General features: G+C 36.6%; 1 protein-coding gene across 2 annotated transcripts in view; it reads left to right on the top strand.

The window, feature by feature from the left end:
- Zpld1 (zona pellucida like domain containing 1) overlaps positions 1-13,839 on the top strand; it is a 59,640-nt gene that overhangs the window by 24,047 nt on the left and 21,754 nt on the right. For both annotated transcript variants that reach the window (XM_021209788.1, XM_021209789.1), the window contains 3 exons: positions 8,484-8,704; positions 11,942-12,123; positions 13,509-13,581. In XM_021209788.1, coding sequence (XP_021065447.1) covers positions 8,484-8,704; positions 11,942-12,123; positions 13,509-13,581 — 476 coding nt within the window. The remainder of the gene's footprint in view (positions 1-8,483; positions 8,705-11,941; positions 12,124-13,508; positions 13,582-13,839) is intronic.

The following is a 13,839-nucleotide window of genomic DNA, read 5'->3' as shown; positions in this document are numbered from 1 at the left end:
AGTCTCCTAGAATGAAAGACATGTCCTACCTTGCCTGGGCCTAAGCTTTTCATTGCTTCTATGCCTCAAAATCTCCATGCTAAGTTCCAGGTCAGAAACCTGTGCCTTCCAGCCTCGAGGTCTAGATCACAGGTGGGCTCTCCATTTCTGGATTGTAGTTCATTCCAGATGTAGTCAAGTTGACAACCAGGAATGACCATACATCAGGTTAACAGTCAACAGTGATATAAAAGCTAGCACCCTTTCTGTCATATGTTGAAGCCCCTGGCCTCCAGTGACCTTTGGATAGCAAGATGATGTCAGGAGGAAGACTCATACATAAAATGTTGCTTTATTAAAGAATAAAAAAGCTACATATTGATTATATTTGTTTAGCCTTTTCAAGATTTGGTTGATACTGAAACATTTTTTTCCAGTAATATCTATCAAATATTTCAACAAACCTGAGTGTCCTGCAGTAAATAAAATGGAGAGTCACTCATTCAGTGGGTATCGAGTTCATTTTGTGTTTGGCTTTGCTTAGTTGTTGCGTTGTTCCATTTTTGAGGATCAGGGAGTAGAATAATGATTCCAGGGACTATGGCTTGTCCTCTGTGAAGATAAAGAAAGCCAATTCTCTTGCCTTCCTACTTGGGGCAGCATTTTGGTCTCCTGCTTATCAAGAGGGTGCCTGCTTCCTGCTTTGTACCTGTGATCATAATTATTAAACCGATGAGGCTGAAGAACTGAGCCAGGCATAGAATACCAGTCATGGTCTTATTAATTGACAGTGATACAACATCGTGGAGGAGTTAGCAATTAGTCAGCAAGAGCAGCAACTGAATAATTCAGGGTCCACCCCTCTTTAATAGCAAGCTTATTTACTACATGAGAATTGCATTTCCATTGTAAAAGTAAAACTTGTATCACCCTCTCCTTTTTTATTTTTCCTTCCTTAAAACATTTATCAGACTCCTCTGGTTACAAAGTACAGCAGCCAATGTGATTATAAGTCTTTAAGTTTGCCTCAGACGCCACATGAATATCTGAAAGCCCAGGAAACAGCAGCTTGTATTTGCTAACGAGAAACAGATGTTGCCATGAAAAAAATAAGGTGGTGAGAAACCTGTTCAATATCGAGAGGAAACTTGAATCCCTAATCCACTTTAAATTCTTCATCAGCTGCTGGTATTTTGCGTAGATGAAATATCAATACCCCTTAAGGACTCCTCGCTGTTTTAGTACCAAAGCCTCATTCTTGTATTAAAAACTTTGTGAAAGGAAATATAACTTTCAAAACAAGTTAAAGAAACATACACATCTGTTCTCTAGGTAATGACAAGGAGCTGGGATTTGTAAGCTAGGGATAGTATGAAAACCTACCCCTTTTATTTTAGAATAGAAGAAACAGAAATGTTATATAAATTATTCTTAAAGCCTATGATGATGGCACAAGTTAGTATTATAATATTTATTGCAGTAATTTCCCGGTGAAATTTTCTATAAGACTTTAATGAGCTCTTCTTTGTGCTGAAAGCATTCCTTCTTTGCCAGTCAACTGGCTTTCATTTATGCTGTCTTTGCATAACATAACTTTGCAGCAACACTTCTTTTTAGCACATGCACATCAGCCTGAGAATATACATGTGATTGTGTTCACATGATCCTTGCATCTGAAGTATATAGCGCCCCTATCTGTTTGCAGTTGACCATCTACTTGTGGCACATCTCCAACCCTCCCAGAGTTTCCCGTGGGCAGGGAGTAGACACTTCTTCTCAATCCCTTGACCACAGTGCACTGTCTTTGCTAAAAGCATCACTTTTGGAAACACCATCCACTAGGCACAACCTTGTTTTAAAGAAGGGTATTTTGCTATACTTTGTGGATTTGGTGTAAAGATGAGAAAGGGAGACTGGTCCTTTTTTAAGTTCTTTCATGTGTGTTGCTACTGCATTTGATTTCATTCAAATAAAAAATGAGATATATCATCGGACGAAGAAAGAATTATGTACGCATGTGCACACACACACACACACACAGAGACACACACTTCCTCATACTGCTTTTATATTTGAACCTTCCCTCTTGTACACTTGTGCATCCTACCAATACATGTTCTGTGGGCATGCTCAGTTTTCCCAGATGAAATCATCCTAAGAGCTTCTGCCCAATCAAAATAATTAGCCGTATCTTAGCAACTGAATTGATTGAGAGACTCCACATGAGTATCACCAGGAGCCTGAGAGGGATGTGAGAAGTGTAGGCATCGCTTACACCCACATGAAGCAGTGTCTGTATTTTAATGAGTTTCCTCGATAATTCACCTTTTTTTCCATAAAGTGTAAGAGGTGACACTTAGAGAGCTCATGATGGTCTTGCTGGCTTTATGTATGGATGCCATCATGAGAGTGCCATCTCATTCCACGACTTGGCCGTGTGACACTTGCTGCGATTAGTGATGACAGGCTTTAGCAAATACATCAATAGGAAGAGAAAACGATGTTAAAACTATTAGAAGGAGGGTTAGAAGGAGGGTAAGTGAACATGTTATCAAGACTAACTTAAAAAAATCAATAATAATACATACACAAATATCAAAGCCCCATTATTTTCATACTGTTTAAGTTGTTCAGTGTGAAGTCAGATAATAGCTACTAATAAGGTAAGTGATGTTCCCTGGAAACTCTGAAGACAGAGAAATTCTCAAGTAGTTGGCAAAGACAGAAATGTGATATGGACAGTCAAGGTGGATCTATCAGTTGCCATATATTTTCTTTGTGAAACTTAGAGCTTATATGAAATAGTTGGAAACCATGACTGTTATTTGTGAAAGAATTACAGTAAATATATAAGTAAACAGTTGATAGTATTTCTAGGTATGCTGGAAAAAAAAACTAGAAAACTAGAACCTTTGAAAAGTTAATAATCTAATGGAAAAGAAAATATCTACTCACATATAATATAAAAGTGATTTTATAGTCCCATTCTTAAAACGTTATGGAGCAGGGCGCTTAAGAATCAGAGAAACACGGTGGTATACCAAAGGACAACATTGACGCTGCTTTGTCTGTTGTTAGATTATTTCTCTTTTGACTTCAATGTTCTCCTGAGTAACAGTATAGCTCACTGTTAATAGAGAAAGCAGTTTATAGTCCAGATAGCAGTATTGCTCTTTCCCATCTGATAATAACTGTACTCGTTTTTTGACTACCTACTGTCTGCTTTGTCTTGAGTGTCCCATATAGACACCAGCCTCCCAAGAACTAGTTCTATCCTCTTACTTTCCCTTAATCCATTACCTCCCAGAATAATTCACTCAGCAATGAAACTATCACCCCCACTTTAAAAAAATGACTGATTGTCATTGACACTCACTGCTCTTTATGCCCTCACCTAATCAATTTCTTCTATACCCCAGACAGCTAAGATTATGTCACTTTTTACTGACAGTCTCTTTCCAAACACGTCAACTAGACAAAGACCAGTGGACAATGATGTTCAGTTTGCTTCCATGTCACCAGGCCATGTTGTAAGTGACTCTTTCCCCCTCCCCCATTTTCTTCTTTATTCACCCACAATCCACAAGCTTCTTCAAATATTGGAGCACCATCACCCTGATGCCTAATAAGTACAAGACAGATGTACTTTTGAATCTTTTATTGACTCAAGGTAGCATTCAGTTTGGACACAATGAAGTTCAAGAGGCTCTGGTCTAGAACAAAAGAGAGGGTGCTGAATTTTAGGATCAACTCTAGGGTATTCAACAACTTGAAAACATAGTGAAGACTCACCTCCAGAACTTCTCTTGAGATGCTTATTTGAACCACTGGTCTGCAGTAATCAGTACATACCTGCAATCAGATTTCAAGATATTGTTATCTTAGTGTCAGAAGATACAAGCATATAGATGATGTGATTAATTCCACTGATCCATGTTCTTATAATTGAATAATATAGTTTGACAACATTAAGTTTTCTGAATGGCACTAAAAGGTGGTGTAGATCTCCAAGCTAAAAATGATTAAACTGGGCTGAGAAGGAGTCAGGTTGTCATAGGCTAAGAATTTGTGGCTTCAATTGGATGCTGCTGGATTAACACAAAATGACTAGGAACTGTTGAGAGAAAGGACATAGGTATCTCTACTAATTCAATATATAAATGATGTCCTACAAACATGTGGCTAGGAAGTGGAGTCTAGAGACAAAAGTGCAATTACATTTTCAGGGAATGACTTTGTACTTGTGGGAAAGAGATTGTATAATATCTTTATTCGTATATATAGACTGAGCTCCATCATGTCTTTAAATTTATTAAATTTATTCATATATATGAAGTTGACAGAGTGATGGCACATTTGTACTTTTCAGGACTTCAACAAATCTGTTTCAGGCTAAGGTATGGTCACAATGATAGGTGAAAAGTATATGTAAAAATTTTTTAACCAGTGTTATTTATTAATATATTTCAGTATTTTATTGAGAAGTTTAGCTTGTCTGAGATCTCAATGAAAACCATTGGCCTGTTGACAATGTAAGCTTACACAGACTCTGTAAACAGGTCTGTGACTGAAATGCCCTCAGCATCTTTAAACAGATTAGAAGTCATGTCCAAGGGACAATCACTGTTTTGCTCTTGTCATTAACTCACAATCATTGGGTTACTACTCAAGTATTGTGCAAATAAATGTCATCCAGGCCAGTCACTGACAGCCAAATCTTTCAAGTTTAGTTATTGAAAACAAATGTTATTCACTAGCTGGAAAAATATCTTTCCTTTAATAGCAACTATCCTTTGGCAACTTAAAGTATCTTTTTTCCCCTGTCTCAAAGCTTCCCAAAGGTAAAGTTGAGCTGAATAGATATCTTTAGTATCTACAACTAGAATAAATAAAAAGAAAGAAAGAAAGAAAAAAAATGTGTTTCTCTGAGGGACAGTGAAAGTCTTTAGAAAATGGGGAGAGAATGGATTTCAACAGGTCTCCTTTTTTCCTCTGCAAAAGTCCTTTAATTTGTTACCATATCTTCAAGTGGGATCAGCTTGTAGCGAATTCAGCTCCACTGCAGGGTTACAAGACTTTGGCAGTAAAGCAGAAAATGGAAACAAGCTTAAGTTGTTAGGTCTGGACACAGAAACCATTTCCATCTGCTAAGGTGAATTCTAAGCAGCAATTAATCCCCTCAAACAGAGGTGCTGAAGTTGAAGACTCTGGCTGGCTTAAGTCAAGGAAAGGAAACCTGCCTCTTTGGAGATGCATATCAATGCGCACTTCTTTTTCGTATAATATATAAAGTAACGTAATTATACCTGTACATACTCAGATCTCATAATTAGTTAAATATTCAACTTACCTTTTAGGTAGACATTTTGTTGTGGTAAAGAGATGGACCATTTTATATGTAAAGGTTGCCCAGATCTTAATTGTGCTTGCCATATGGCCTCATTTCCTGATATTTGTTTTTGCTTTCTATTTTAAAATCACAATGAAAATGGAACTGACCACATTCCAAACACTCAGAATTTATTTCTTTACTCACACAATCCCTCTGGCTTTATACATGTTTCATTCTTTTATTTGACATGGCTACTAAGCTCAGTGCTATCTACTCCAGGAAGCTATTCTTACTGAGCTCACATGGGTTACTTTGTCTTTCTTTGTCACCCCTTACTCACCCTGTCCAATATTTCTTTGAATCATGTTACTGTGCCTGCTTTCCTGAATAAATTTATATAAACTGGACTACTGCTTTTAAAATGCTCAACACAGTCTATTGGTCCAGTCTATTGGCTCAACACAGTCTATTGGTCCATACAATTAATTAAATACTCTCTGGAGTGCCTTAGTGAATATAATAGGTTTGGTACCTCCTGGGACATACAATTTATTGGACAAATATCAAAATGCATGCAAAATTTTAATGCTGTATGACAGCAAAAACTAAATTGGCATACTTTGTATTTGCGACCAGGGAAATATTTGAGAAAAGAAATATATTTGAGATCTGAAAGGTCATGGCTACTCAAGTAAAGCTTGGATATGGGAAGAGGCAGTACCTTGCTGAGTATTAAAAAGTATATGGTGAGATGTGCTATTCTTAAGGATGCACTTTGAAATTTTGACATTTTTGACCTGGGATACATTTGTACAACTCCCTATTAGATAACTTGTTATAACTCCTCGAAACATTCTTTTTGCTCTTATGACAGAAACCTTCTGTCCCAGAAGGTAAACACATTCTGACATCTATCAATCAGTATAATTTTTTTAAAAAATGGATACCATTTTGTTTAATGAATGTGGGAGCAGGCATGGTACAAGAGGAGAATGCAGAGTGAGGCAGGTGGAAGAAGACAGAGAACCTTGCAGATCTAGTTAACATATGAGCTTGGGCCTAAATGAAAGAACTAACATTTTAGGTTTTAAATAAGAAGTTGATATCGTTGAATTAATAGTACATAAACTGAAGAGGGGCAAAAGTAGCTTATAGATACTCAATAAATGCTTGATAAATACTCAAAAAATGAACTATTTTATTCTAAGGAAGAGGAACATTTAAAAATTATGGTTGCATTTAAATGGTTCATGTTGCTTTAGCCCTATTCCCCAGTTAAAGTTTATTTATTATCTTCTATGTTGGCAAAGCATATCTTTATTAATTTTAGTTTTTCCATCCATGAACAGATTATTAGGATTTTGTCACCTAGCCCTTTCTTTTGCCCACAAAAAGATTTTTGGTTATTATATATAATTGAAATGAGTTTCAAATTATTATCAAATACACAAACTTCCATATTGACTTATTTACTTTCTCAAAATATAGTTTATTTTACTAGTAAAAAAAGTATAGAGAATCATATTTCCAAAAATATCTACTACTGACATTGTTAAGATTGAGTTACTTAAGCATATTCTTTGCTGAATATCTTGAACGAAATTGCATAATTCTTTGGTGAACATTCTTTATCACATGTCAAAACTATTTTATTTGGTTTAGTTTTGTTTTCTTTTTAAATGATCAAGGTAATTTATCCAAGTGGTACAATCAGCTTTGTTTGTTTCCACATTTTGTAAATTTGATGCCTGATTTAATTCTTCATCTTACTGGGATCCCAATGTTAAAAGTGGTGAATGCATGGAGCTCATTTTCTAATGCTAATATAGCAAAGGACCACCCAGAAAATGATTTAAAATAATGAACACATACTGTCTCACATGGTAAATTAAAACCATGGGTGAATGCCTCGCAGTTCTGAAGTCCAGAGACTCAACATCAGAGTGGGTTCCTTTCAAGAGTCTGCAAAGCAATCTTTCATGTTTCTTTGTAGCTCTGTGATGATGTTCAGACAGTCCCGGGTGCACCAGGGCTTCCAGACACATCATTCCACTCTTCATCATTCCACTCTCTGCCATCAGCTCATGTTCTTCCTCCATCCTCTAACTGCATCTGTCCATCTTCAGCTGGAACTCACTTTACCCAATGACCTCATCGTCACTCAACTAATTAAATTTGTAGCAATCCCATTTTCTAATAAAGTCTGGAGCGTGAGAGGTTGGAACCTTGCTCTATTGTTTCCTGGGATGGGACACAACCCAGCAAAAGTAAAATCTGCTGCTAGGAACTGCTTATCCTCGGAACTCTCCTTTTTCTATGCACTTTCTTTATTATTTGTAGGAAAACTGCTAGAGATATGAACTCTCTCTCTCTCTCTCTCTCTCTCTCTCTCTCTCTCTCTCTCTCTCTCTGTGTGTGTGTGTGTGTGTGTGTGTGTGTGTGTTTGTTTATGCATGTGCTTATGTCTAGAACGTTTCCTGATAAATCACAGAGGCATGGAGAACCATGCAAATTATATTTTGCCTCTCTATGCCCAACTAATACATACAACATCACTGGCACCTTCCTCTTAAAGCAAGCTATGCATTTTGTACACAGTATCAGCACACTGTATTTTGTTATCTTTTTCTAATATGATTTATGGTGCACTAAGTAAAATGAGGCTATTCAAGGTGGCTTTTGTTTCCATGTCCTGGATAGGATGAGACACCAAATGTGCTGAATAATTTGGTGGAGGGCAGGTTTTAACTTCTCCCTTTCTCTTGAGAAAACACATTGTTTGTACCACTTCACTCTGGACAGGAAATCTGAATAATCCAGTTACTCTAGTTCTAAATTTTCTCAGTAACCCGATTTCAGCACTCAGTTCTTCTGTCACTCAACAGGGCTAGACGGGCATCGCATGGGTATCCTTTGAAGAGCAGGCTCAAGGAAACAGAGGTGACACAGAATGTGTCAAAAATCGCCTGTTACATACTAAATCAATGACTACTACTCTTAATAACTTGCACACTGGATAAAGAGTAGAAATGAGTTACACAAAGAAGGTGATAAATAAAGCATCGAGCACTTAAGTCATTCACCTGCTCTCTACTGTGTTTTTATGACTTACTTCTGCTTTTATGTTTTTTTTTTTTTGTTTGTTTGTTTGTTTGTTTTTTTTTTGCTTCAGCGGAAAGAGACATCAGTGTCTACTGTGGAGTACAGGCCATTACGATGAAGATTAATTTTTGCACGGTTCTTTTCTCGGGATATTCTGAAACAGATCTGGCGCTGAATGGAAGACATGGGGATTCCCACTGCAGGGGCTTCATCAATAACAACACCTTTCCAGCAGTGGTCATTTTCATCATTAATCTCAGCACGTTGGAGGGTTGTGGAAACAATTTAGTGGTAAGATTTCTATGAAATCCTGTGCTATACCTGAGGTCATAAATAAAGAAGCTCCTGTTTCATGAAATAATCAGGAGCCCAATCTATCTTCAGGAAAAAAATTCCAATAAAGCCAAACAAATCATTTTCTTTTGCCTGTTTAAAGGTTGAACTCCCAAATATACAATTCTGTCTTCTGATAATGGTTCTGTTGATAAGAGCTGGGCCGGGAGATGCATGTGCTCTGCTGTGGTCCTCTAAGCAGTGTTCTGTTAGATTGACATTGATGGACATCGCTAACAATGAGCCTTATTCTTCATGCTGCTATGGGTACCTCAGATCATAAGAATGGTTTTGTTCCTTTCCTGTGATCTAGATCCTATGACCTCATTCAGTAAGAAAGATTGAAGATAGAATAGGAAACCTGAACTCGTTTTTCATGTTTACCCTTGACTGGTAGCCATCAATATTCTGTAAAAGAAAGCTGTATCTTGTGGGAAATTCTTCCTTGTGTAGGACTGCCCATTACATTAAAAAAAAATGCTTATTCTAACCAGTTTTACCCCTAGTATTCTGGAAGTGCCCCTTTCCAGTTATTTCGACAACCAAAGCAGTGCTTTGAACATTTTTACTCTGACTGAAAAATTCATAATTAGTATCATTCACCATTTTATGAATTCACTCACCAAAAATAGAAGTGAAGAAGAAAATTGACACTAAAGGGAATGAAAATTAATTGAAATTAAAAATATCTGGTGGAAGCATTAATTATATTACATTTTACCTAGTACTATGTTTTATTGAGATTGCTCAAATATCATCTTATCAATAAATCTTAATGAAAGTGGTATAATACACACAATTGCTTAATGCATTAAAAGAAGAAAAATAATTGGCTTTCAGTATTTAAAAAAATTATTTCTAGGGATGAAATAAAGGAAGGCTTGATTATTCTCTGGGCATGGTTTATAAGATTTGGTGGAGGCTAGAAGAAAGGAAAGAGATTTATTTGAATCTCCTTCTTTTTCTTATCCCAAAGGGCAGTTGGAATATTGTGCCCATGACCATTTCTAAGCCTGCAGACTGTGTATTGTTTACTCTTTTTATTAAAAACGTTTATTCATCTCTCTGAGTTATGTTCACAGAGGTTATGAAGCAGGCCTAAGGGAGAAGGTGGTTAGCTGATTATTGTATGTTTTGTTTCCTAGTGGTGAGAGCACAGGTATGGACCAACAGAATCTCTGTTTCTCCCATCATATGGCAATGTCTCACTTTCATAGATTGAAGTCATTGTTGCCTTATTTGATAGACTATAACCCAGAGGAAAAGGCAGGGGAAATACTGTTCTGCACATGTGTGTGTGCTTTTCACGCTTAGAAAGCTGGTGAATTGGGGTTGGGGATTTAGCTCAGTGGTAGGGCAATTGCCTGGCAAGCACAAGGCCCTGAGTTTGGTCCTCAATTCCCAGCTCTGGGGAAGGGGTGGGGGGAATCTGGTATACTTAAAAAGTGGTGTGTGTGTGTGTGTGTGTGTGTGTGTGTGTGTGTGTATTTGTGTGTGTTTCACAGAACTGACACCCTAACCTACTATGAAAAGTATGTGTAAACGTGTGTGTATGTGTGTGTGTGTGTGTGTATGTATGTATATATGTATGTAATTCACAGAACTATATCCTCATCTAGTACAAAAAGTATGTGAGTGTGTGAGGCTCACTGAACTAACATCTTCACCTAGTAAGTTAAGCAAATGATTGAAGGAAGATAAGACTTTCTTAATTTTTGTATTTTATTTTGGATGTCAGTAGCTTTGGAGCCTCATTGGAGGACATTCCTACATGAGAAAAAGTAAAGAGTTTACTGTATCACTGGGTTAGTTTTAAAACAAGTGTTCTCTTCCTACTGATTTTTGCCTCATACACAAGCTAGATATTTGCCTTAGCCCTACCCGTATACCGTTAGGCTCCTGCATAGACTTTGTTCTATTATTGAATGTCTACTATTACTTATCTCATAAATATCTCCTCAGAGAATTCAGGGAATGCTGGGTGATACTTGGCATAGTGAGAGAACAACTGTGTCCCTCCTTAGTTTCATGAAAATCATAAACATTATTCCTATGATGATTTGGCTTCAATTTTAGTAGGATTTAAGAATACAGGGAAATCTCAGAGTGGTAGGAAAATACAAGTGTAAGGAACATTCCCTAGAATTTCTAGGAGTTCATGGTCTCCTTGAAATTTTTCTGAGAATGGGAATTTCATGATCCTCCAAGGAAAACACTGGAAAGTCTAATCCTTAGTAAATGTAGCACTTGTACTTATTTGTTCTAAATTATGTGTAAGATGCACAACCCGGTGCTGTATTGAAGACACAAATGTAAGACCTAGGTGGGTCCGGTCCACCTGGCATTCTGACGGTGGCAACCAGGGTAACCATGTGCTACAGAGAATTAACACATGAGAGTAAGTTGGGGCCTTTCTAGGGAAGGTGCAGTGTTATAAACGGGTAACAGGTACTGATGAGGTGAAAAGGAGAGAAAGGGCTGAAGCAAACTCAAAGGCCTGGACAAGGTGAGCTTTGCTGCAGGAGTATTATATCCAGTGTGGAAGTCTAAATCGGCTGGTGAGATGGCTCAGCAGATGGAGACTGGAGATCTGCATTTTAGTGAAAGAACTACAGAAAGGTTGAAGGAAAGATCCAGCTACACGACGTTATCCCCTGAACCCCACATTTGTGTCATAGCCTTCATGCCACATGCACATGACAGCCGCAACAGCGACAACAACAGCCCTAGCAGCAGCAACGGTCAGAGCAACAGCAGCAACCATTGCAACAGCAACAACCATAGCAACAGCAACAACAACCATAGCAACAGCAACAACAACAGTAACAATGAAATAGTCTGGAGCTACAAAGCTAATGTACCAAACAGAGCCAAAACAAATCTTTTCAGTCACCAAAAACATTGGGGGTTATCAATGAGGCTTTTAAAGATTGTCAACTTCTGTATATATTATTTTTCCTTTCTTCTGAAATAAACAGAAGTCAAGTGTCTGTGGCATACATGAAGTTCCACTGAGTTTAAAAGACATATTGTCACTTATACCTTTTATAAGATATGTATAATTTCAAATCCATAGCAGGTTACAACTAAACAAAAATGAGAAATAGGTTGTCATAATGTGTTATTTGCATAAAAAGTAAGTATATTTGCATATGCAAACATTTAATTATTGAACTTGATCTGCTCTTCTAATAGGTGACCACAATTCCTGGTGTTGGTGCTTCTGGAAATGCAACCTCAGTACAAATAGGAAATATTTCCGGATATATTGATACTCCAGACCCGCCAACAGTTATCAGCTATCTTCCTGGGCTTCTTTACAAATTTAGTTGTAGTTATCCATTGGAATACCTGGTTAATAACACCCAGCTTGCTTCGTGAGTTCATGTTTATTCTTTTTGTTACCCATATTGTCTTTCTACTTATTTCTTATTTTTGATGGACTTGTAGTCAGACTAAAATAATGTAGTGGAGCACAGCATTGACTCAACTATCATCTCTATCATCAATTTATCATCTATCTCCTATCCATCTATCTATCATTGATCTATCTATCTATCTATCTATCTATCTATCTATCTATCTATCTATCTATCTATCTATCTATCTATCATCTATATTCTATTTATCAACCAACCAATCATTCTATATCTATCATCTATGTATTATCATCTATCATATCTATCTATCTATCTATCTATCTATCATCTATGATCTATTTATATATTTATGATCTATCTATTTAGCATTGTTTTTAACTTTTGCACAAAAGCCATAGGTGCTTATGAGGTTCTGAAGTATTGTAGTGTCTCCAATGCATAAGGCACCTGATCACTGTACTGCTGGGTCCTGCTTGACCCAACTGTCACTTACCTTCCCTATTGGGTTCTCTAGCTCCAGACTCTAAATTCCTATGACTGTTTGGAGAAGAGAGAAGGACAGCATGACACAGGACCAAAGAATTCTAGATATAGACTGAAGCTATGGAATATATTCATGTCCTTGTTTATCATTTCCAAAAATACACACATGAAGATGCAATATGTCCACAATAATCACCTAAATTTGATAACCATTTTTGACAAAATGGAATAATTGAACAAAAAGTTTTTCCATTTTGATGTTTTATATTGGAAAGTTCTAGTTATTATTTAATCTTAGTACATGAGTATACATTTTTTAGGGCTAAAAGTAGAGACATTTTCATAGCACATTGATGGTATCCACCTCAGTCAAAGGCAAAGCTGAAGTGTGGAAAGGCCCGGAGGAATGAAGATGTAGGAAGTACCATTCTTCATTCCATCTTCATCTGGCATATCTAAGTAATCTCTTCACTTATTTAATCAATGCTTATTAAACCTCAATTATTTACCATATACTGTTTGTTCTAGTATGAACAAAGGTGAGCAAATATCTGACTTCATAGAACTTGTAAAATTGATGAAATTCTATTTGCCTCACATTTGAGTTCTTAGGAAATTAGTTTTCCTGCAAAAAAAAACCTTACATATTAAATGCCAAATAAAAAGATGATTTTATCAATAAAAGGGATTATAAATGACAGTCTGTCTTCATTTGACTTCCCTTGCTTTTTTAATAATTTGCCATATTGGTGATTTAAACACTATACCTATTGCAAATCTAGTTAAAAGTATGTCAAGTTAGCTCAAGAGTTTACTGTCTAAAATCTAACACCTGGATATAAATAAAACTTTTAATTTAAAATCTCATTCGTGTTTTCCCTCTTGGAAATCGGTTTTAGGTCCTCAGCTGCTATTTCTGTGAGAGAGAACAATGGGACATTTGTCAGTACTTTGAACTTGCTCCTTTATAACGTAAGTTGATGGGTGAGAGACATTATTTTCCCTTTTTCTGTTGGGAGGAGTCATTTATGTGAATGGCATTTCTATAAAAACCTACTGAAAGTCACATTATCCCTGCTGCAGTTTGGTAATATTTATCCGTCTTGTTTTCATTTTCACATATCTTCGTTATAAAGGTGTGTTGCAAGCTCCATTAAATTTTCTAAAAGTTGATAAATGATTGAAATTTCCTACCATAAATGTGATTCTGTAATAGTTATTCCAAGAATC

This window comes from Mus pahari, chromosome 12 (assembly GCF_900095145.1).
Source record: "Mus pahari chromosome 12, PAHARI_EIJ_v1.1, whole genome shotgun sequence".
Classification (NCBI taxonomy): Eukaryota; Metazoa; Chordata; class Mammalia; order Rodentia; family Muridae; genus Mus; species Mus pahari.
Note: the sequence above shows the minus strand (reverse complement) of the source record. Positions and strands in the feature narration are given on the sequence as shown.